Source organism: Nipponia nippon, unplaced genomic scaffold (assembly GCF_047370975.1).
Source record: "Nipponia nippon isolate SJK-2023a ecotype South Korea unplaced genomic scaffold, ASM4737097v1 scaffold_23, whole genome shotgun sequence".
NCBI classification, from domain to species: domain Eukaryota; kingdom Metazoa; phylum Chordata; class Aves; order Pelecaniformes; family Threskiornithidae; genus Nipponia; species Nipponia nippon.
Window position 1 is genome coordinate 930,292 of NW_028262340.1, and position 21,560 is coordinate 951,851.

Below are 21,560 nucleotides of genomic sequence, written 5' to 3' on the forward strand. Positions count from 1 at the left end.
TGCAGAACCGACAAAAGTCTCCAGATATCACAAAACACCATCTTTGCTAAACATGCACCTTCCTGTACAGGCAATTTCTGCCGCTCAGCTGAACGCGGCACGGCACATTCTGTATTTGCAGTGTTCTGAAGGTAACCTTGGGACTGCACCCAGATGGAGAGCATCCCATGAAGATTAACATGGCAAAGTTTTGCCAGGGCCGAAATGCCAGAACTCAACCAGCTCAGTACAGGCCACCCTCTCAGCCCTGCAACTTTGTCAAAGCAGCCTGGAAACCGAACAAGCTAGCCACAAACCTCAGGGGACGGGAGAGCTAAGCTCCCAGAGGGGCAAAGATAACCTTTTATGTGAATTATCTATGTAAAGAAGGGGAGCGGCAGCAGATGTGTACAAATGGAAAATGCTACGAGGAGCACAGAAAATCCTTGCTGTGTTTTCTGGGCCCTTGCACTCTGCAGGCAGAAAGGATAACTGCAGAACTATTTTGCTACCTGTCTTTATGCTGGGTGCAAGAGAACCACTCTTGTCTGGCCCAAGGTTAAGCAGGCAATACAGATCAGAGCTGGGCACACAGACTTCTTCCAGCCCACGAACCCTATCCTCTGGCACTGTCAGAAATGAGTTTTGCTCCGCAACTCGATTACATTTATTGCCATCTGCTGGCAAAACCCAGACAAGGCACAGGAGGAACCCACCTCTGCCAGCGAGGACAGGTACCCGCGCCTCCTGGGCACGCTGCACCGGAGCTGCGAGCTGCACCCCGGGGACCAGGGTTTCAAAGAGATGTCTGCAAATGGACAGCAGCGTGCATGAAAGCACCACAAAAAATGGCAGCTTTCATGTTAATCGCTGCAGCAGGTTTTGTCTGTAGCAATTATGAAGGGAAAGGGTATAATTAGACCTGCATACACACGGCTTCGTGTGCTGTGATGTGCCAAAACACGCACCTGCTGCTCATTCTTCCTTCTTCAGAAAGACCAGTCCCAAGTGTCCCACTGCAATTTAGACTGCACTCCCACCAAAGCTCACAAAGGGTGCTCCAGGAAAAAATATGAATAAAAATATTCCTAACTCAAGGTATCCTATCGAAGGTTTCTTGCATCACTATAGATTGGCTTGATATTATTTGGCGATGTGCTAACTGAGAGAGAGATTTATGAAGACACTATAAAAATAATGGGCAGCAGAATGCAAAAGCAGGTTAACCTGACTGCTTAATCAGGAAAGAAACAGCAAATCAGCTCATCATTTAGCCAGTGTCAAAAAAAAAAAAAAAAAGCTGTGTGTTTAACCGAAGACAAGACTGGAAGAAGTGTTCGAGTGCCCAGGTTATTTATAAAGCTGTAGCCAAGCAAAATTAAATAAATAAACAGATGAAATATTGCAAGCGTCCCTTCACATGAGACAGGACTTAAATCACTGGGAACCTTTTCAGACATTTTGTTTCCCCATCAGATGGTCCCCAGCTCACCTGCTATTGCCCCAAAGACACTTGGGCACAAATACACTTAGACAGCACGAATGAAAATTTAAATGCTTTTGAAATCGCAGTGTCAGGATTAGCAGTGATACAGCAGATGCCTCAGCCCTAATTGCTCTCTAGATTATTCTCTACATCAAGATTTACAGATCCCCCGCAAAGCACCTCCAGCCGGATACCAGCACTGTGCTCCGCTCGAAGCGGGAGCGCAGGGGAAGGCACTGACGGATGGCAGCTGTTTCACCTCAAGCACACCTTTGAGACGACAGCACTTGCAAGCAGGATCAGAAGCCTAAAGCCTAAAGATCAAGCCATGGCTAGAGCTATGTGCCAGCACTGCCTGGGTGACTGCGTGGTGTCTCCCAGAAAAAAAGAACCTGGATTCCTTCTGTCCTTGTACAGGCAGTCACCCAGGAAAGGCCATCAGAGCTGCTCTGCCTTCAGTGCTACTGCCCACACTCCTGGGTCACCAGGACTTTGGGGTGCCCCCATTGGCTTGCGTGTCCTCTGGGAAATGGAGTGGCTCTGGTGTTCTTTCACACAAGTGGGTGGAAGACGCGGTTTTCCTTGGAGGTACGCCGGCAGAATTTCAGAAGGCAGGAGAGCATGGTCACCACGTGTAATCCTAAGCTTGAGCTGCAAAGAGTGTAAGCAGCTCACTTAGGTGCAAAGAGCTCTTTCATCTACACTCTAAAGAATCTCCCTATCTGTGCCACGATGTCCACGTGGAAACACAGACCTGGCGTGTCTGTGGGATACGTCTGTTTAACAGCCCAAGCTAACAGGGCTGGTCTACATCACAGTGGTAGGCAGGGGCAGTCCATGGGTCTCTGTCCCAAGCACAGAAATATAAAAAGCCCTAGGGTTTTCCCCACAGATAATGTAGGCGCTTGCTGGACAGCTGAACTTCAGCTCACCCAGTGGAGGCTGCAGCATCCCTCCATTCTTCTCACAGTTTCCTATGGGCTGGATTTCCGCAGAGTCCACCAGCCGCCAGAAGTCATTCTTGTTATCGCTGCCATCGAGGCGCAGGCGGAGGCGCGCGCCTGTCAGACCCACCACCGTGGCAATGCAAGTGGAGGTGGTGTTCCTGGGGTCCTGGGCTTCTAGTTTCATACTGATCTTGAATTCATTTGCAGGTGGAGTGTATGACTGCAACGAAAAGAACGGGGACACAGTTAGAGACAGCATTTCCAATATATGCACCACCTCAGTCATAAAGCTTCAGCCCTAACAGCATCAAAACTGATTCTGCTGAAGACTGACAGCATCCTCCAAGCACAGCACAGGAGCAGACACCACAGAGCAGCAAAGAAAGTTCAGCGAGCCCTGGCAGATCTGTGACCCAGACCACCATCTTTCGGTACCGCATCATCTAGACAACTAGACCTAACCTCTTCTCTTGGCCCTCTTCTCAGGAGCATCACCCACCTGACCCAAGACCCAAACAGACACTCCTCTGTGCTGCTGCCCCTCTGCCCAGACCCAGGGGTGCCACGCCAATTCACCCCTGTACCCCTGTACTCAGCATATCACCTCCGTGCTCAGGTACCCAGTGCCTGGGGGGTGCTACTCAATTCACAAAGACCTGGTGAATTCTGAAGAAAAAACCTCCTAGCTGCACAGGATCCACCAAAACCTGGATCACAGCCTACTCAGAACATTTTCTCCGAGACCCTGTGCTCAGCAGAGAGAAAAAACATTCTCGTGTTCCCATTCATGCACATCTGAGAGTTAAGTCTTCTGCACCACTCTAACATTTGCAGGGCCTGAATGCATCTTTTTTAACTTTGCTTCAGCAAACTTAGATTTCTGTTAAGTCTCCGATATCCTTAAGCATCTTCCTTGCCAAAAAAGGGGCCTATTCCAGGCACGGAACTCCTGGGCCACCAAAGGACCATCGCCCTTTGCCCTTCTTGTTTTCATTCACCTTCTTACCTGCTTGAAGCAATGGGCAGGAGCTGGGATGGCGCATGTCTCTTTCAGGTATTTCTCCCAGGTGAAGTGACCTGAGAAGAGAAAAGGATTCAAATAGGAACTGACAAGCAAAAATCTCAGAGAGAGAGAGATGGCTGGACTCCTAACGACGGCAGTTCTCCGCTTTTCACAGAGGAGGTGCTCACAGGCAACATGTTTTCATCAAGATCCTCTGATGTTTGTGACCACAGAAGATTTACAACTGCAGCTGACAGGCAGAACAAAGCACGGTGCTGCCTACAGCATCCTACTGCCTGCGCGCTGCCGAGGAGGGTCTGCAAAAAGTGAGGATAACAACCTACAACTTAATATAAAATACCCAGCACAGATGCGAATCCGCGGAGCCTTCCAGACAACTACCCCTTAAAAATCATTTGTTAAACACATTGCTCAGTCTGGGGATTAAGAACAGTCGCTGCAGGCTACAGGCAGCCCAAAACAACAGGAAGCTGCGCTGGGTGACTTTCCGGTTCCCCCGGTTCAGCACGCACGCAGCCTGCCCCACGAGCCAGCAGAGCGGAGCAGGTATCGGCCCGTCCCCAGCCGTTAGGGGACAGGTCAGCAATTAATTTCCTGAAGCAGACCCAGAGCCCATAGCTCGGGCAGGATGGAAGCAGGGATCCTCCAAATGGGGATTTACCGAACATCCAACACCAAAGCCCCTTCCACGGAGTGCTGCTGCGGGGGGGAGCGCATTTTATCCCTGCCTGCACCTTTCCAACGTACAGCAGGAAGGGTAAAAGCAATCCGCCATCCAGGGAAACCTGTTATTAAATGAGGAATTAAAAGCTCTTGTGATCCGAGCAAATCATGACTTCTGCCATTTAAACTGAGCAGCTGGGAAAGGATCCTTCCAGCATGACATTAGCTTGTATCCATCTGAATGGCTCCCGGGAGACCGCTGTTTTCAAGTCATTTCAAGAGCATTGGTGGCAGCACAATTAAAGAGTCGGCTACCGCTTCCCCTATTCACGTCAAGTTTTTAATCAGTCTATTTTCAAAACAAAAGCTATATTAAGAGCCATTTTAGCTACTGCAGTGCACACCACACCTCTAAAAATTCAGGCATTAAGGTCAGCACGCATTACTTGAGCTCTGCCTCACGTGCACAGAGAAGCCTTAGGGGCTTGATAATCTACTAGCTTCAAATAAATAAAAGAAACGTTGCTTTCTTGCCACCTCCCATGCAGATGCCTAGCGCACCGTTAAATACAGTGGAAATGAACAGAAAAAACCACAGTTTCGCTGCCACACTGGCTGAATGTATTTCTGTTGACAGACTCTGACAGCAGCTCCCCGTTCCTCAGAGTACGCGTTTCCATCCACGGGCACACATCTTCTTTTCAGCCAACGGTCTCACACCAAGGTGAATGAAGAAATTCAGTGATTCACTGCAATGACGCTCTCACAAAAACCAAAATTCTTTTGCTTTAATTGAAGATATGATTTTATACTTGGTTACGTCACTGAAACTCTTTGTATGGATAATGTGTAATAAATACCCACCCAAAGCAAAGCCAGGCATGGAAATGCCTCGCTCCATCCCACTGTTACCTCTGATTGCTGATCTGGGCTCATCTCAGGCTGGGGTGGCCCTTCAGAGGCCCTCACCCATGGAGCACAGAGGATACCCGCAGCGACAGCCCCAGCGCAAGGAGGGCGAGCCTCAGCCCCAGGGCCTGAGCAAGCATCTTGAAAAGCATCAGCTGCACTTGACAATTTTATTTTAAGAAAAGAAATCTACCCTCCCCTTAGCTGGTTTCAATCCCTCGCTATTAAAAGTAGTCATGGTTTTAATCCTTCCACTTTTCACTCGCTCTCAACCAAGCGAGGCCGTTCTGCTCCCTGCAGCAGCTCCCGCCGCAGTCGGGATCGACGCTGCGCAGTCCCAGCAGGAGCAGTAAATTTCTGAGACAGCTGCGTGCCTCTAAGAATAGTGTTTGGACATGGAGCTTATTTGAGATTGAGATTAGATTGAGATTAGATTGATATTGAGCCTGTTGGGACCCGACCACCATATGAAGACACACACACCCCCCGCTAGAACGGCAGCTACTTACGACGCACGGTTCTGGTGACTTATTTTGCAAAGAAAAGCAGGAGCAGCAGAAAGACTTCTCTAAACTCTAAGAAAAGACAGAGCCAGAGTTAAGCCTGCCTTCCTCCTCTGTTCACTATCAGCCATTTCTTTCCCTAAAGATGGCATGACAAGCACAATTAAGGACCGCACTTCTTTTTCAGGATTAGTCTCAAACCAGGACAGAAACCGCAGACTAAAATTGGAGGCTGCCACCGTTGCCTTAGTGCGAGAGGAAGCCCTGCACAGAATGTGGGGAATGGTTTTAAATGAATTCAGTAATAGTATTTAGCTCACGATACAACGTTTTTCAAGCAGGAATTTCAAAGTACACTTAAACTTAACCAAATACGGTCAGCTTCAACCTAAAAACTGCAGGAAGAATCAGAAGAAAATGGCATTAACACAAAAGTTAGGGATTTTTTTTTTTTTTTTACAATAAAAGGAGAGCTGCCAATAAAATAGGAAAAAAGCAGGAGGCGCTTAAGGCTTTTTCAATCGGGGAGCAGAGAACAAGCCCCGAGCTCTGTACTTGAGAAAGAGCGCGTATGGTTGAAGATGGATGCATCACACTTGGCCCTCTCAACCTCAGCCCCTCTGGACTGCACCCAAATCCTGCTCGCCACACTGATCCCCACTCTCTTCCAACGCTCAGCTCCAAACGGAGCTGCTCTGGAGCCCCCGGGCCAGGCACGCTGTCGGCCAGGACGCCAAAGCTGCCGGCTGATGCCACTGTACAGGCTCACTGTGTACGGAGCTTTTAAGGCCAGAGGGAAACACTGAGAATATCTTGCTTGGCCTTCTCGTTAGCACAGACTGACTACCTTGTATTCCATATTCTCTCAATATTCTTATTCATACTAATAAATTGGATGCCTTACTGTAGAGGGACAGGACATTTTAGTCTGCAAGGTACTTGTTTCTTATCTGGCCTGGGCAGGTAGCAGTGGAGAATGTTTTCTGAGTGTTGGTCAAAAAAACCCTGGTGGCTTTCTCCAATTCCCAGTGAGTCACTTTGCTTCATGAAAAACCAGCACTTAAGCCGGTCCTAAAGTGTCCCTGTTACCGGTGACGGACCAGGAGTGCCCAAGGACAGAGCTGACGGTGGGGACTGAAATCCCCTCTCACCCTGAAAAGCGAAGGGGAACGCTCGCCCCGCTGCTGCCCCGCTCCCAGTACAACATGCAAAAGGTCCTACCAGCCCGAAAGTCACCCTCTGTTTTGCCTGGTCTCTGCCCTCTCTCTCATCCCCTCCCTTGCAGAGCACCCCGTACTCCCACAGACTGGAAGGATCATTGTTTGAACAGACGGTATTCCTCCATACAACATACATCAGATCTTCTTTACAGGAAGAAACGAGAGAAGGACACTTAATGAGAAACACCACATTTTGTAATTACATCTGTGAGCTAAACAAAAGCCAAGGATTGTAAACCTATATGGCTCCCTGTAACTCGGCTGTGAAAATGTCTACTAAGGGTAACCGTCTATCACTTTTACTTGCCTTTGGAAAGCTCCTCACCGTGCGCTTGTGCCAAAGGGAGATATTACTTGCAGGCAGAGCGTCAGATTTGGGCTCTGATGTCTTAACCTTCAAAAATATTTACTACAAACAAAACACTCCGCACACCCAAGGGGTCAAACTACAGTAGCTGCGAACAATGCAACGCTGCACCCTTGTGTTTGGATTCTCATCGTGTTGCATTTAATGTTGATCTTTTGCCCAGAATTTAAATGAAGACAGAGTTTCTGTTTATATCTTTAACCGAAGTCTGGTTTGGGCTCCATTAGCATTTCAGCTCCCGAGGGGTCATCAATCCAACTGAAACGCTACATGTGCGTTTCAGGTCACATCTGTGAAGGAGAACGTGCCCTACCCAGATCAAGGCATCCCATTAAAGTCTGCAGCCCATATGTGTGTCTGCTAACGAGCATCAAGGCAGCACATGAAAGCAGCACGGTTTGAGCCAACTCGGTATGAAAATGAGCAGAGCATCGTCTCTGCTGGCAGATCCAAAGGCGACGGTGGCTTTCCCCGACGTCTGGGCGCAGCCTCCCAAGGGGTCAGCTCTCCCACCGCGACGGCAGAGCTCCTGCACGTCCTACCCATTATAATTTCCAGGCACTTTGCTCAGCCATCAATCCGGCTGCACATTCTCCATTGGTAACAGCTACAACCACTAACGCGATCCTGCTTACTCACTGTCTTGCTCAGAAGAAACGTGAGAACGTGTGAGCCAAAACTAATAGGTTTCAAACACCACAAGGCTGTCTGCTTTGCCTCATCTCAGAGTTGTCCCGATTCAGCATTAGCTTTGAGCAGAAATCCTTTCAGCCTGGACTTCGGGGTGCTCTATGCCTGAAAGCTGTCGCAGATTCGCCCCCCTCGCCGCATACCCGAGCTTCGGGCAGTGATGAGCTGCTCAGAGTTTCTTGCAGGGAGGCGATTCCCAATCCCCGCTGCTACACCATGCGCTTGCTGAGCAGACAAGGGCACAGCAGCGTATCTGCAGCGTTTCCTTCCTAGGCCAGCAAGGCCTGGGATGCAGTGAGGTGCGGAGGTTGGTGTGCTGGGTTACCGTGAGCACTGATGGGAAAGCATGCCTCCAAATTTCACAGAAAGCTTCATTTCAGGTCGGCATTGCCACTGACCAACAGCCAATCCTCTGACATCTGCAAATGGTGCAGCATGTGGAGCAGAGGGGAAACTGCAATAGGACCCCCAACACCCTGAAGGCGGACTATACACGGGCCACGTGAGCTGTGACGGTGCCCCATAATGTCATGTGGAGCTCAGCACAGGGTGACAGAGGACCCAGGACTTTACCAGAGGTGCTAATAAACTTCCTCCCCTTGGAGAAGGTCCTTCCCAAACTGTGATCCCAGTACGTCAGATTAAGGGGAGACAAGGATGGATGAGATGCCCCAAGAGAGAACGGCGAGGGCTGATGGTGGCCCGCAGTCCAACGTGCCCAAGAACCACCTCCCTGAGTCTCGGGGCCCAGGATAACCAAGCCCCTGAAGCACAGCAGCCACTTCAGCTCTCCCAGAGGCTCTAAGAAACACAGGCGAGCCTTTCACAAAGGCAAACATGCGTTTTCTCTTAGAAATGGCTTAACTCAGGCAATTGTTTAGTTTCTTGTTGCCCTGTACTTGGTGGGAAGTATGGACATCACCTAAATACAGGGACATAGGGAATATAAGGACATCATTATACTCTGTAAGTAAAATACGGGCCTTAAAATCTTTTACTAAATTATACAAGCCTTACATAAACTTCCTAAAGTTGGAAGTCGCCTGCACATCCCCCCTGAGAGACAGCAGGAGCTGCCAGTTTTATGAACTCGACCTGCAGGGACTGTACACAGGGCCACAGCCTGCCCGGCCCAGGCCCAGGCCACCCCATCTCCAACGGGAGTGAGAAGCCGCCGACTCCTGTGCCGCTGCCGCCAGCCCTCGCCCCGCGCGCCGCTGAGCGTCACCTCTGCTGAGGCAAGGGCCAAATTCCTGCCGCTGGGGAAGGGGGAGCGCAGGTCGCACCATGTTTCTCTCACAGCAACGAGGACCAGGCTAGCTGCTGCTGTGAACATGGAAGAGGAGCTCGTGGAGGAGTAAGAGGCTCCTTATGCCCAGGACGCACATCAAAACGTGGGCAGTCACCCCTTGGCACTCAGGGCTGGGCAGCAAGAAACAGATCTGCTCGATCCTGCCTGATTTAATTTAATCCTGGCTCAGCTGTGTGCTTACCCTGGTGTCTTCTCAGCCATTTTTGAATGTGGTCAGAACTAAACGCACGAGGACTGTTCGAAAGTAGTTTTTATCTGTAAACTAATTGGGCATTCTGCAGTTTCCCACATCTAAGCAACTCAAACAGCTTTTAAGGAAAAAAAAAAACAAAACAAAACACAAATGGGAGAAGGGAGAAGGGAGTTCTCTTACCTTGGTACTGGGAGGGAGACTCTGACGGGCGGCTGTACTTGTGCTTTTTACCATCTTTCCAGTCTATGGCTGAGACAAGAAACAGAACATTTGTGTCAGTGAAGGAAGCCGGCTAATGCACTCTTCAACATTCTCTGCTCACGTCACCTGCTCTACAGGCACCTCGGAGGAGGGGAGTCACCTCCCCGCCACGACCCCAGGTAACGTGGATGATTTGTCTAAATCTACAGGGTGTGCTCCCTTCCTCCACACAGCTCAAGAGAAGACCTAACACGAGGTTTCTGCATTTGCATCTTAGTCTCTGCCTAGTCCTCACCAACTAGCGTTCTCCCACGATGGCAAGCAATAACGTAAAAAGCAGCGAACTGCTAGAACTTCATCGTATTAACTATCTGAAGAGGTGGCAAGGCTTGAGAGGAACGAATGCAAAAGCCACCAAAAACGGCTCACGTGGATCTTGTACGCTGAGCAGTGGAGCCTGAATCACTCCCTGTTTATCAAGTCCAGGTTGCTGCAGCCAGCCTTACCCACACAAACGGCCTCGACCCTCCCTGGTGATGGGGAGAGGGCTTCTCCCAAAGTCTGCACAGCTGCCCTTTCCACGCACAACGCCGGGTTACCACCGCCTGTCCTGCGCAGCTCGTAGGAGAGCACAGCAAAGCAGCACCAGCTCTGAAGAACATCTCATTTGAGTTGTTCCCATCACGACAGCTTTGGGCCTCTGAGTTGCAAAAAAATAAAGTTCCCAAGACAGCTCTGGAAAGGGACAGAGCAGGACGCGGGGGATGCCCATCCCTGCCTCCAGCAGCCTCCAGGACGGAGGGACGCCCGAGCAGTGTGCCGCTGCAGAGCCTGCCCTGGGCGAGCTCCTCCACCTGCTGCTGCCTGACCGACGCGCGCTGGGAGCGCTGCTGCAGTCCAGCTCCTTTATTTTACAAAGCATTTTTAGGGTTATTATAAACAACGATTTGGTAGTGCTCTATGAAAGGTACCTTACCCCCACGAAAAGCAGTTCCTTGTGAAAGGAACAAAAAAGAAAGCAGGAAAGGTTTTGAAATCTGCTGACAAGGAGCTGAACGAGGCAGGCCATGAGCTGCTGCTAGAGCGGCCTGGTGGGTCCTACGATGTCTGAAACTGCTTTTGGACGATTATTTTTGCAATCTTCTCTTCCTGACATGTTCTCTTCAATACAACAGACAGGAGGACTGCATGTAGGTTTTATCCCTTAAATGAACGTAAGGCACACATGGAGTGTGGCCACAGCATCCCTAGGCAAGGAACCAGACAAAGAGCCTCCTTGGAGAGACACAAATGAATGAAAAAGCTGGAAGGGCACCCTTCCTATAAATGGATTCCCATGAAGGACAGTATTCTGCCATCTCCTTAAGAAAGCAAGAATAAAGGACACAAAGTATTTAAGTCAGAAGCAAAAAAGCCCCCCAGGATGGGTAACGCTCCTCTCGGTCTTGCAGGATAGCTCTCTAATAGCATTCTGCTGCACTCAAAGTAGCCTCTTGCCATACTCTGCAGGTGAAGTTACATTTTATTCTTAACCTTTACCATGCAAAAATCCTCATTAAGCAGGCTGCAAAAGCAGCAGAGAGGGAAAGAAACGCAAGAATTTCTGCAGGCAAGTAAAGAAAAAGGAAAAGTTCAATGCATTATTAAAAAAGCAGGTAAGTAGGACAGAAACCCACGTGTGCATGATGCAGGTGTTGCTTCTGCAACCTATGGCACGGCGTTCACAGCACAGGTCACACAGCCACGCTGGCCAGAGGCACCCTGCTCCAGGAGGCAGAGAGGACAAGCTGTGTGCGAGGCTAAATTCAGCCAGCCCAGTCCGCGGCCACGCTGCTGACTAATCAACCTGCCTCTTTTATTACCAAGCCCTCCAGCTGCCTCACAGCAGGCTCTCCCCATTCCCTGCTTTCCTTCATTTATTTTCACTTCATTAAAGGACAAGCAGTGTTAGGAAGAGGATAATGCTTCTGTAAGATGAACCACCAGAGAGGCAAAGGAGACGTTTAAAAAAAATAAAGGGAGGAGAGAAATCGAGCATAGAAATCTCCTGCAATAAACCCTGTAAGCGTGTAGCAGATGTGAACAAAGAACTGCGGAGGATGCTCCATCCTCTACGCTTCTCCCTTCCCCCATCCTGCGAAGCGCATGTGATGAGATCACTCCAGTCGAACGCACATGCATGGCACAACACTAAAGGAAATCAATATTTTTGTTAAGCACGAGAAGTCCGAGCAGCTCAGCTGCAGGCAGCCTGCTTGACTTCACCCTTTTCATTTGGGGCAAGCAGGACACGGGTAGCACGCGTGCGGTCGCCCTGAGCACCGCGGCTGCCACTGTGTGTAACGGGACGAGAGACTCGGGCGGCAAGAGGTAAGCGTCCGTAACAGATTTCATCTCCACAAGGTAGGCTGGTCTTTGGTTTCACGCCTCATTAGAAGGGGGAGGCTTGTGCCAGTTTGCCTCACGCTGGGAGCACTAGCAGATGGTGCGTGCCGCAGGCTCTGCGGAGCACCCTCGCCGCCTGACACTGTGCCTCACAAGCTGCAGGGGTGCACCCGGCAAGGGACTCTTGCTCTGCCTGTCTGGGGGGCGGATCGATGAAACCTTCTCTGCACGCTGCCAGAGAAACGAATGACTCCGTTTTGAGCGTGCAACCAGCACGTCCCCCGTGCTCCCACCCCACAGCCAGCCTCCCGATGCGCCGCGCTCAGTCCTTCGGTCCGCACCAGCTCGCTACCGGGCCTTTGGTTGTGTCAAGCATCACTGCTCACCTTTTTGAGGGCCTGGTTTCCGCATTATATCACCTGCTGCTGTCCTTATCCTGGGACTGGCTTGCTTTTAGATAACTGAAGATGTCTAGGACAAAAGAAATAAACATGAGAAAATTCCCCCACTCTGGAGCACACAGTCATCTGCAACATTAACTAATCACACAGCGGGGAGAAAATAGATGCTCTTTCACCCTGGGTTGCACAGAACAGCTCCGACTGAACACAGACAATTCATTTCACCCCCTCCCCGAAACTACAAGTCTTTCTCCAATATGTGGACAACTTCAAATTTACGGCAGCGGGAGCGGCATAAATAAGCGAGAGGAGCATATGCCAGTCTCCGTGCTAACTCTGCAGCGGGTCCCGAGCGTGTGTGTGGAGGGGGGGCTGCTCTTGCTCACTAACAAAGGGAGGCAGAGCTGAAATTTATGAAAGAAAACACATGGAAACATAACATTAACTCTGGCAAAGCAGCACCGCAATCCCCAGCTCGCCACTTGCAATTCAAATTGCTCGCAGCAGTTCTGGGCAATAAGGATGAGAAATTGGACAATGACCCAGGAAATATTTTTGCTATTAGTACTGCAACGAATGTCCAAGTTGTGCTGCATTTTTTTTTCCTGGTTGGAGGAAAACTGGCTGGACTGTCCCCAAAACGAAAAAGCATTTGCATTCTTGTTATAAGCGAACGTTACTGAAAATCAGAGCTCTTGGGAGATGCGTGCTGGCCACGTACACGGAGACCGGCGCTCCTGCACAGCGGTCTCGCAGGGCAGCGCCTCCTGTATGCACCGAGCCTTGCCAAGCCCTGACAGAAAATACCTAAATGAATGGCTGAGCCGCAAACAAGCCCTTAGGAAAGCTAGTAAAAGCATGTTTTGACACTACACTAACTAATGAAAGATTAATTGTGTCAATATAACTCCATTTTGTTCACAATGGGGCAGTCAGGCTGGAGGACGTAAGAGGAAGCCATCCCAGGACGCAACGCTGAGTTTCTGCTTAAAGGGTTATTTACAGATCCAACTTGGCGAGAAGGTTTGATTTTGAAAACCAGACTTTTTCCAAACCTAAGAGAAACGAAGGGTTTAATTTTATAGAAAAGCGCTAACAAACTACAGCCTTTACGTGCAGTGCTTGCAACGTTGAGCAATACTCTGAGAAGGAAAATACTAAAAGAATATTAAATCCTAAAGGAAAGAAAAACTAGTTGTTTTTTAATCCAAATCGAAAGGTACACAGTAGTCTCATTGCCTCTCTCATAAATAGCGTGTGTGTTTGTGCATACTTGCGAAAGGAGTAAAGTTTCTTTTCCTTTCAATAGCGGAAGGTAATCTACATGCGAAGGCTTATTTACAACTTTTAATGCTTCTTTTCATAATTTTCTTCAGTCATTTTTACTAAAAGCTAGCAGTCATGGTAGGAAAAGTCCCCCGGCCATAAAACGCGGGGTGAAAGGTGTTATGTAAAGGCACCAGACAAGCATTCACCATCTCTGGCTCTGCACCTCTGCTGTCGGCTCAGCTCCCCCGGATGCGGGGACTCTCTGAAGTACCTAAACGCGAATCATAAATCCCACGCGTTTGGCACGGGACGGGTGCTCCTGTGCCACTCAGACGGCTTTTGAGAAGCTGCTTCAGCCTGAGCACTTCAGAGCTCTACCTGGCAGGGATGTGTAACCCTTCCCTGCAGAAGTACTGGGAGGAAAAATTCATGACCATGTGTGAGATGCTCAGGTATGATTTGTGGAAGGCTGCAGCCCGGGAGGAGAGGGGAAACTACTGCACCCTCCGTCCTCACGCGGACGGCAATGGGAGTAATCCTAACTACTTATGAAGCATGTAGATGACTGCTGGTGTCCCTCAGCCAACACTGTAGTGGGCTCCCAGCAGATCTCATGTCATGGAAGGGAACGAGACATTGTAGATGTTGCTCCTATTGAAGGAAAAAAAAAAAAAAGGTGACTCTTCCCCAGAGGAGAAGACTCAGGCTGCGTGGGGACTCCCACTCTGCTGAGAGCCACATGGGTGCAAGCCTGGGGACGGCACGCTCCGAAATACGCTTCCAAGAAACTGTCCAAATGAGATGGCCCCAGCCTGACTCCTGCCACCCTTCGCGGTCCTCCACCGCAGCTTTGCACCATCCAGCTCCCCCGTACGTTCTCACACACAGGACAGCAACACGTGGTTTCATCCTGCAAAATCATAACTCAAAAATGAAAACAAAAAAAAAGGCAAAATATTTAGCGTGCGTCAGGGCCACGTAACGCCCAGAGAAGAGCCAGAGCCAAGCTCCACGATGCGCGGCGGCAGCCTGCCTGCCCCGGCGGCAGCCAGCCCTGCGCAGCGCAGGCGCGAGCCACCAGCCTCCCTACGTCCCACGGCCAGGGACCAGTCTCTGCCCGCTCTTCTTTAGCCACAGAGACACGGCCTGTGTACCCCAGCCCTCCTGAAACTGGTATAAGGTGGGCTTTACTAGCCTAAGCTTGGGAACTGGTAATTCCCACTGGCTGTAATTTCGTTCTGTAGTTGCCCAGAGAAGCTGCAAAATCTCCATCCTTGGAGATACTCCAAGCATCGCCGGCTCCCACCCTGAGCGGCCTGGTCTAACCTTGAAGCTGAGTCTGGCTTCAAAGCCAGCCCAGCTCTGCGTGTGGGGCTGGACCAGACGACCTCCAAAAGTTCCTTCCAACCTGAAACACCTTAGGATTTTATGTCACCGACAACCGACTGCAAGGCAAGCGGAATCGCCCCGTAGGCTTTAGCAAGCGTGAACCACCCCAGTGAAGAAGACAGACTTCAGTCTAGAGAGAAAGCGAAGGGCAGAACAGGCAAGCTAACAGGCACGGCAGGACAGGAAGAAACGCAGTACGGACGTATGGGGTCTTTACACTGTTCAGGGACTGAAGACTGAAAAAAAATCTTAAAGTAATAAATAGCAGAAGCTACAGTTTGGTATCCAAGGGGGAAAAACAGGCTATCCACACAGACAGATCTTCCTGAATGACCTCAGACACGAACATGCCCCTGATGAGAACCTGTCGGCTGGGTCAACGACAGGAAGGAGACAATCTTATTTTTGCATCAAATAAAGCATTTGGGATTTACACAGCCCAGCACATGCTGCAGCACGCCACCTCCAGAACCCGACACTTGTACAAAGCTGCATACCAGAGTTAAAACTCTCCTCTTTTTCACAAGCTGTATTTCTCACGCTTGTGGATACCAAGATAACCTTGCCAGCACAGACCACAGTTTTACATGGTGTTGGTTTCCAGAGTTTACACCCTGAAAGGACAGATCAATGTGAAAATTCAGTTCAGCAGGATGCTACCTTAAAATCTAAAAAGCCCAACTGATTTGCTGCCTTTTGTAGCAGATAAAGTGCTTTTCCCACAGTTTCAAACAACTTCCACTCACCGAGATATCAAAACTGCCAACGGCTCCACTGAACTGTCATGGGCTCTAATTCCCCATCATTCCTACAAGACAGCAAAGTCAGTACAAATACTGCGGCATACCAAAACCTGAAAGCATAGAGACAAAATGAAAAAGTTTGCATTTAATTGCAGAAAGGCTAGGTTACCAGTTGCATTATTCATGTTCATATTTAATTCATTTAAAACATCCAAATTTAAATTTAAAGACAGCTGCAACAAACATTCCCACTTGCCGTAGCAAAGCAGCACAGAACTTGACACAATTTAAGTTCAGCTTGCAACGAGTACACGGGACCGCAGCTGTTAAACACCTTTGATATGAGTAAGATCGCATCAACTGAGTTGATATAAACTAGTTCAGCTTTTGTAAAATGAAACTATCAAAAGAAGGATTTAAAAGACTAGAACTGATTAGTAATAAAAAGGAGAGACCCCACAGGAGAGGCATATAAAATAATGAATGGCATGAAGGGAGTGAACTGGGGACTCCAAATTATCCCTTCCACAATGCAGCAGGGCAAATGTATAATACTAAAAAAAACCCGAAGGATAGACCAGGGAGAAGGAAATTTTATTTATTGGAAACTAACAGACATGCAACTTCCTCACGGAGGGTGTTCTCAAGACAAGTAAACCAGTAACACTACAAAAGGACAAAGACATTCAAAAGCAAAACAGCATTTACAACTGTATCAAAGTACGAAAGGCCCAGGCCATTGGTACTCGCACCTCAAGCAAGAGCTGGCTGAGAGGTGGGGTGAGCAGCCGAAGCCTGCCCACGCTGTTACCGCGTCAGCTGCTGCGTTCTGGCACGGAAAAGCCGAGCACTTGCCTGCCTGCCAGGCTGCTGGCACCGGGACGCGGCCAGAGGCAGGACACCAGCGTGAGACGTGGTTTTGTTAGCACCCCAGCGACTCCCTGCATTGGTTTACGCCGAGATTTACACTTCGGATGTATTTTCCTTTCCCTTGTTCAAAAAATAAAGGCAGCCAGGCTGGGAAGAGCATCCCAGGGCATTCCTCGCTCAGACTGCCGCTCTCTCCGGCAGCCACACCGCACAGCCCTCAGCACAAACATCGCCGAAATGCATCTTAATCTAATTAAGTTCTCCCCCCCACTGCTCTTACCAACGGGCTCTTCCAAAAGCTCATCCTTATTATCCCTAAGGGGAGAATGATTCAATTTACCTGTGCCAGACTGGAAGGGACCTTCAGGGTTATAGGGTAGCCTGCTCTGCAATATTCTTCCACTAAATGTTGCAACTGCAATGTCAGTAAAATGAAAAGTGAGAAGATGTGGGTGGAAGATACCGTCACAGCTATACAGACCTCATAAGATGCATGTAATCTCTTTATCTACAAAGCCTCCACTCCTCCGGAGTGCATAATTATGAAAAGAGTTAAAGCCGAGGTTCTTAATGTCTCGTCTAGGCACTTCTTTATTCCACTAAAGGCACCACTCACATCTGAATTATTTCCTGGGGTTGTTTGGACTTCCTATTATACAAGGAAGATTATGGTGAACCTTGGGATGGAGGCCAAGTCAGTTCACAGCGCTACCATGTTTGATTGAAAGGGTAACTGAAGTTTTGTTGACAGCGTGCCAAGCTTCAGACCTCTTTGGACAATGCAGTTGCCAGCAGGCAAGATGTTTTCAGAAAGAAGAGGAAGAAAACTACCAACGGTGAAGCTGAAAAATGGTTTTATTAGGTCGGATACGTACCCCACAGATTAGGATTGTGGAAAAAAAAAAGACAACTCTGCATATTGCCAGAGGACTGTGAGAATGACGCTTCTTGGAAATCCCATGGGACAGCAACAAGAGAATCCTGACGGTTTCTCATAATGCAAAATGTCTGCAGTCATTGATTTTTTTTCCCCACAAAAGCATGGGTCGTGAGCACCGCGAGCAGTCCAGCCAGTAAAAATCCCTTCCACAGAACCTCTGCTTCAACTGAGTTTTTCTTTACGGGTATCTTTCCATCAAACACTATCAATGTTTCCAATAATAAAGAGCTATCCCTTACGAATTCCCTTGGGAAACGTGAGGGAAGCATGATCCGTTCCTGCCCGTCAAGGGTGACGGCAGCGCTGCCGTTCCAGCTTCCCAGCTGGAGGCTCAGGCCCTGCTGGGTCCTGTTTCGGCACCATTCGGGAAGCCCACACGTGCACCACGGGTTACACAGGAGCGTCCAGATGCGTCCCGACCTGATCAGAAAACCAGGCACAGAAACACGATGAGCAGATCCATATAACCACCTCAGCCTGCTCATTTAACACCTTTTTTTTGCCATTTTTCATTTCTATGGTAGAGAAAGAAAGGCACTTTCAGCCTACTTGAGAAATGAGAGGACTGCCAGCATGTGATTTGAAAAACTTCTTACCTCTTTTGGTTTTCACACGGACTTAGCTCCTCAGATTTCTGCCTCACCTGTGGACACGATAACTTTTGCTGGCCTAAAATCATGGTTTTCCCCCTCCAAGCGTGCCCTGGTGAGCCAGCCGACTGACCCCTCTCTTCTGGGTAGAAGCCACTGACCAGCAGACAGCTCCCAGCACCACCCTGAACACCACCCTCCACAGCCGACACGGCGTACTAAACCAAAATGACAAACAAATGCTTACGTGGGACCTGGAGGAAACTCTCAAGAGCGAGTAGCTGCAAAGTTTGAAGAGGCGAGTCAGAACTTCTCTTCACCAGCCGCTTTATTTCCTTCCACCTCCCTGTTATCGTCCTGGACAAGACTGGAGTTTTCTTTCTCCTTGTCTGCGCAAAGCCACGTTTTGGCAGCGCCGAGCAAAGGCTGATGGAGCTACAGCACCTCTGAAAGCATCTCTCCTCGTTAGGTCTCGAGGGTCCTTACGTTCCTACTAGGAAATTTTTCAAAGAAACGCTGTAACAACAAATGTTGGTATTTCCAGCTGGAGTACTGATCCCCTTGTGTGATCTGAAATATCTGATAGCTGCAAACCATTACTCCTCTTTCTACCAGAAGGATTTTGTGTCATTCCCAACATCTCTCTCTCTCTGGAACTAATTTTATCTTTCTACCATGTACGAAGTGGACTGATAAACTCCAGACTTCACGACTGGCTCCTCAGAAACACATTCTTGTGAAAGATGTTAAGACACTGAGGTGTCTCGAAGATGTGATCACGAGCAACACACTTCCTTAGCCCCTGAGCCGAGTCTCAGGGGAGAACATATTTTAAGAGAGAAAAAGACATGTAAAAAACTTGGATAGACCATGTCTCTACAATGAAAATACCAACTTTATGGCTTCCTTTTGAACACCTTGAGGTTGGAGGGGAGAGGAGATGGGTCAACCTCCTAGCAAATGACAGCTGGATCATCAGACACTGCCGAGTTGAGCTCAAGGGAACGCCAGCGGCTCAGGATGAGGGTGAAAACCAGGGACCGCTGGAAGGAATCACTCAGCACCGCGAGGGAGGCTGCAGCAGTTACCACCTCTCATGGCTGCGGAGGAAGCGAAATAAAACCTTGCAGGATTCCAATAAAGGTTTCCTTCTCTCTCTCAAAAAAAAAAACCCAGCATGGGCCTTGGCTCAAAATAGAAACATCTTTCTGTGTATCACTGCAAGCAGGCCTTGCTCTCCACAGAGATTCAAGAGGTTGCAATAAAAACTACACGCTTGGCACACTCCAGGAACAGGATACCCAGGACGAGAGAAACGGAGAGAGGAAAAGTCTTTAAAAAAAAAAAAAAAGCGCCAGGTGAGACAGTCTGGCTTGAGTCTGCTAAGAGGAAGCCCCTTAACATATTGAATCTTTTCAGTACAGACTGTTCTACCGACGAGCTGGGAGTTAAAGCCAGCCTGCTCCACATCTGCCATTTCTGTAGCGATGGGAGTGAGCACTCTGGCCCTTCAAATCCTCTTTAGAAACACGGGGGTTGACTGCTGTAAGAAATTCACACATTGTTGAAAAATCACAAGTGCTTTTGTTTTGAGACTGGTATTGCTTTGCTTCTTAAAAAAAAAACCAAACCCACAAACAGAAAAAAACAGTGCAAAACCTAAAGCCTCCCCATGCAGGGCAACAGAATTACAGAATGGTTTGGGACCTTAAATGAATGGGAGAGAATGGAAGGGACCTTAAAGATCGCCTAGTTCCAACCCTCCTGCCATGGGCATCAAGCAGAGGATCCTGTGTTGCTCCTCCCTGAGGCAGCACCGCATTCAAGGCTTGGAGCGAAGACCTGGGCTGCCTTCCATTGCCAGGGAGACAGGGAATGGCCACCATGAAGACGGGCTAATGTGGCGTAGACTTAAGCGGACCATACAAAACCAATCCCCCGTCATTGCAGTTGGGGTTAAGGAAGCTGCATTACGCTCCAGAATTATTTCAGCGGATCCCTTCATCGCTGGTCCAGCTGCTGAACTGACTTTCAGGCTTTGCGTCACTGTTGTTTCTCCTTGGGTGAGCAATGCCCATGTACCACATCCCAACGGGAATGGGGCCACCAAGACCATGGCTCACCATAAACGTTCTGAAGGAGCTTTGGGAAAAGCAGCAGGTCTCTGTTTCTGGGTGTTAAGCTCCAGTGGAGCTCTCCCAAACGCGCTGTAACAGAAACCAAAACAGAGGACTGACTTTTTGGGCAGGTGAGGCACCTTTTACACACAGAAAACCAAGGGACTGATGACTTACCAAGTGCTGCATAGGAAGAACACGCCAAAGCAAGGACTGAATCTGTGTGCCCTAGGCTGATGTTTCTGCTGCTGAACCATCTGCGTTGTAACTATTCGGTGTCAGCAGGACTCACACAGTCAGAAGTTAAAAGTTTTCTGCCTTTAGAAGAGGAATGGCTTGGGCTACAGCAGTGGAAGCTACCTAGAGCGGCATGCCAGTGTACCCAACACCCAACTCACAGAGATCACGTTGAAGTAGAGGAGAAAATTTATGACACACGCAGCACTGTAGCTCAGACCCCGGCGCGTTCTGACCATACCCCGACACCCCGACAGCCGGGAGCCCGGCCACGCGCCAGTTTTGCACATACCTGGGTTTGCTCTCAAAGCAATCCCGGGAGCACGGAGAGGCACAGAGATACGGTGCATCCCAACAGGCCTCTGCGCTGGGTCACGCATCCCCCATCGCCCGGGGATGAGGCGGAGGGCACACACTGAGAGCAGGGTGCAACGCGGAGCACCCTCTCCCATGAGGGTGCACCCAGCCTGCGGAGTTCAACGGGGAGGCCAAACTGATGCAGGCGGTAAAGAAAGTTTTGCAGCAATGTGGCTATTTTAATCTGCACTGAGCCATGTGCCAAATCCAAAAGCTATTAATGAAAGCAGATGGCTTACAGAAGACCTTGAAATGGGATTCTGCCCATGACAGTTACAAAGTCACCCCATACAAAAGCACACAATAGGATGCTTCAAAGTCTTTAAATAAGTATTTAAACAGGAGTACATAAAAAAAACAGTGCATGGCTTCCATATCATCACCAGGCAGTAAGAGAGGCGCAATCTTCTCTCCCAGCTACACGACAGGCTAATGCAGCACCCCTCCCACAGTAAATCACGACTGCTTTTCCAGACGGCAGTTACACACACGAGGTACGTGGCCCCAGAAACGTGCCCCAATGTGTAAACTCTTCATAGGTCTCTGTTCAACACCCATTATATATATTCTACAAAAAACTGTTTACTCAACCTTATACTTACTCTCTGCTGGACTGTATCTTATTAAAAACTAAGCTCTTTATGGGATGGGAGATATGGGAAGGAAGTATCAGCTGGATAAATATATACATGATTTGTAATACTAATTGACGAAATGAATGTACCTTAACTCCAGGAAGACAAGATACACCCGTGTCCCTAGCAAGGG

The 21,560-nt window shown here is 49.1% G+C and overlaps 1 protein-coding gene across 11 annotated transcripts in view; it reads right to left on the reverse strand.

Moving 5' to 3' along the window:
* SCMH1 (Scm polycomb group protein homolog 1) overlaps positions 1-21,560 on the reverse strand; it is a 74,915-nt gene that overhangs the window by 42,140 nt on the left and 11,215 nt on the right. For 6 of the 11 annotated variants that reach the window (XM_087760547.1, XM_087760542.1, XM_087760545.1 and 3 more), the window contains exons 2-5: positions 12,266-12,350; positions 9,474-9,542; positions 3,419-3,489; positions 2,398-2,632 (exon numbers count right to left, since the gene is read on the reverse strand). In XM_087760547.1, coding sequence (XP_087616673.1) covers positions 2,398-2,632; positions 3,419-3,489; positions 9,474-9,542; positions 12,266-12,290 — 400 coding nt within the window. In that variant the 5' untranslated portion in view covers positions 12,291-12,350. Of the gene's footprint in view, positions 1-2,397; positions 2,633-3,418; positions 3,490-9,473; positions 9,543-12,265; positions 12,351-15,684; positions 15,792-18,328; positions 18,348-21,560 lie in introns of those variants that run through there. The other 5 variants (XM_087760538.1, XM_087760537.1, XM_087760539.1 and 2 more) reach the window with 5 other exon arrangements.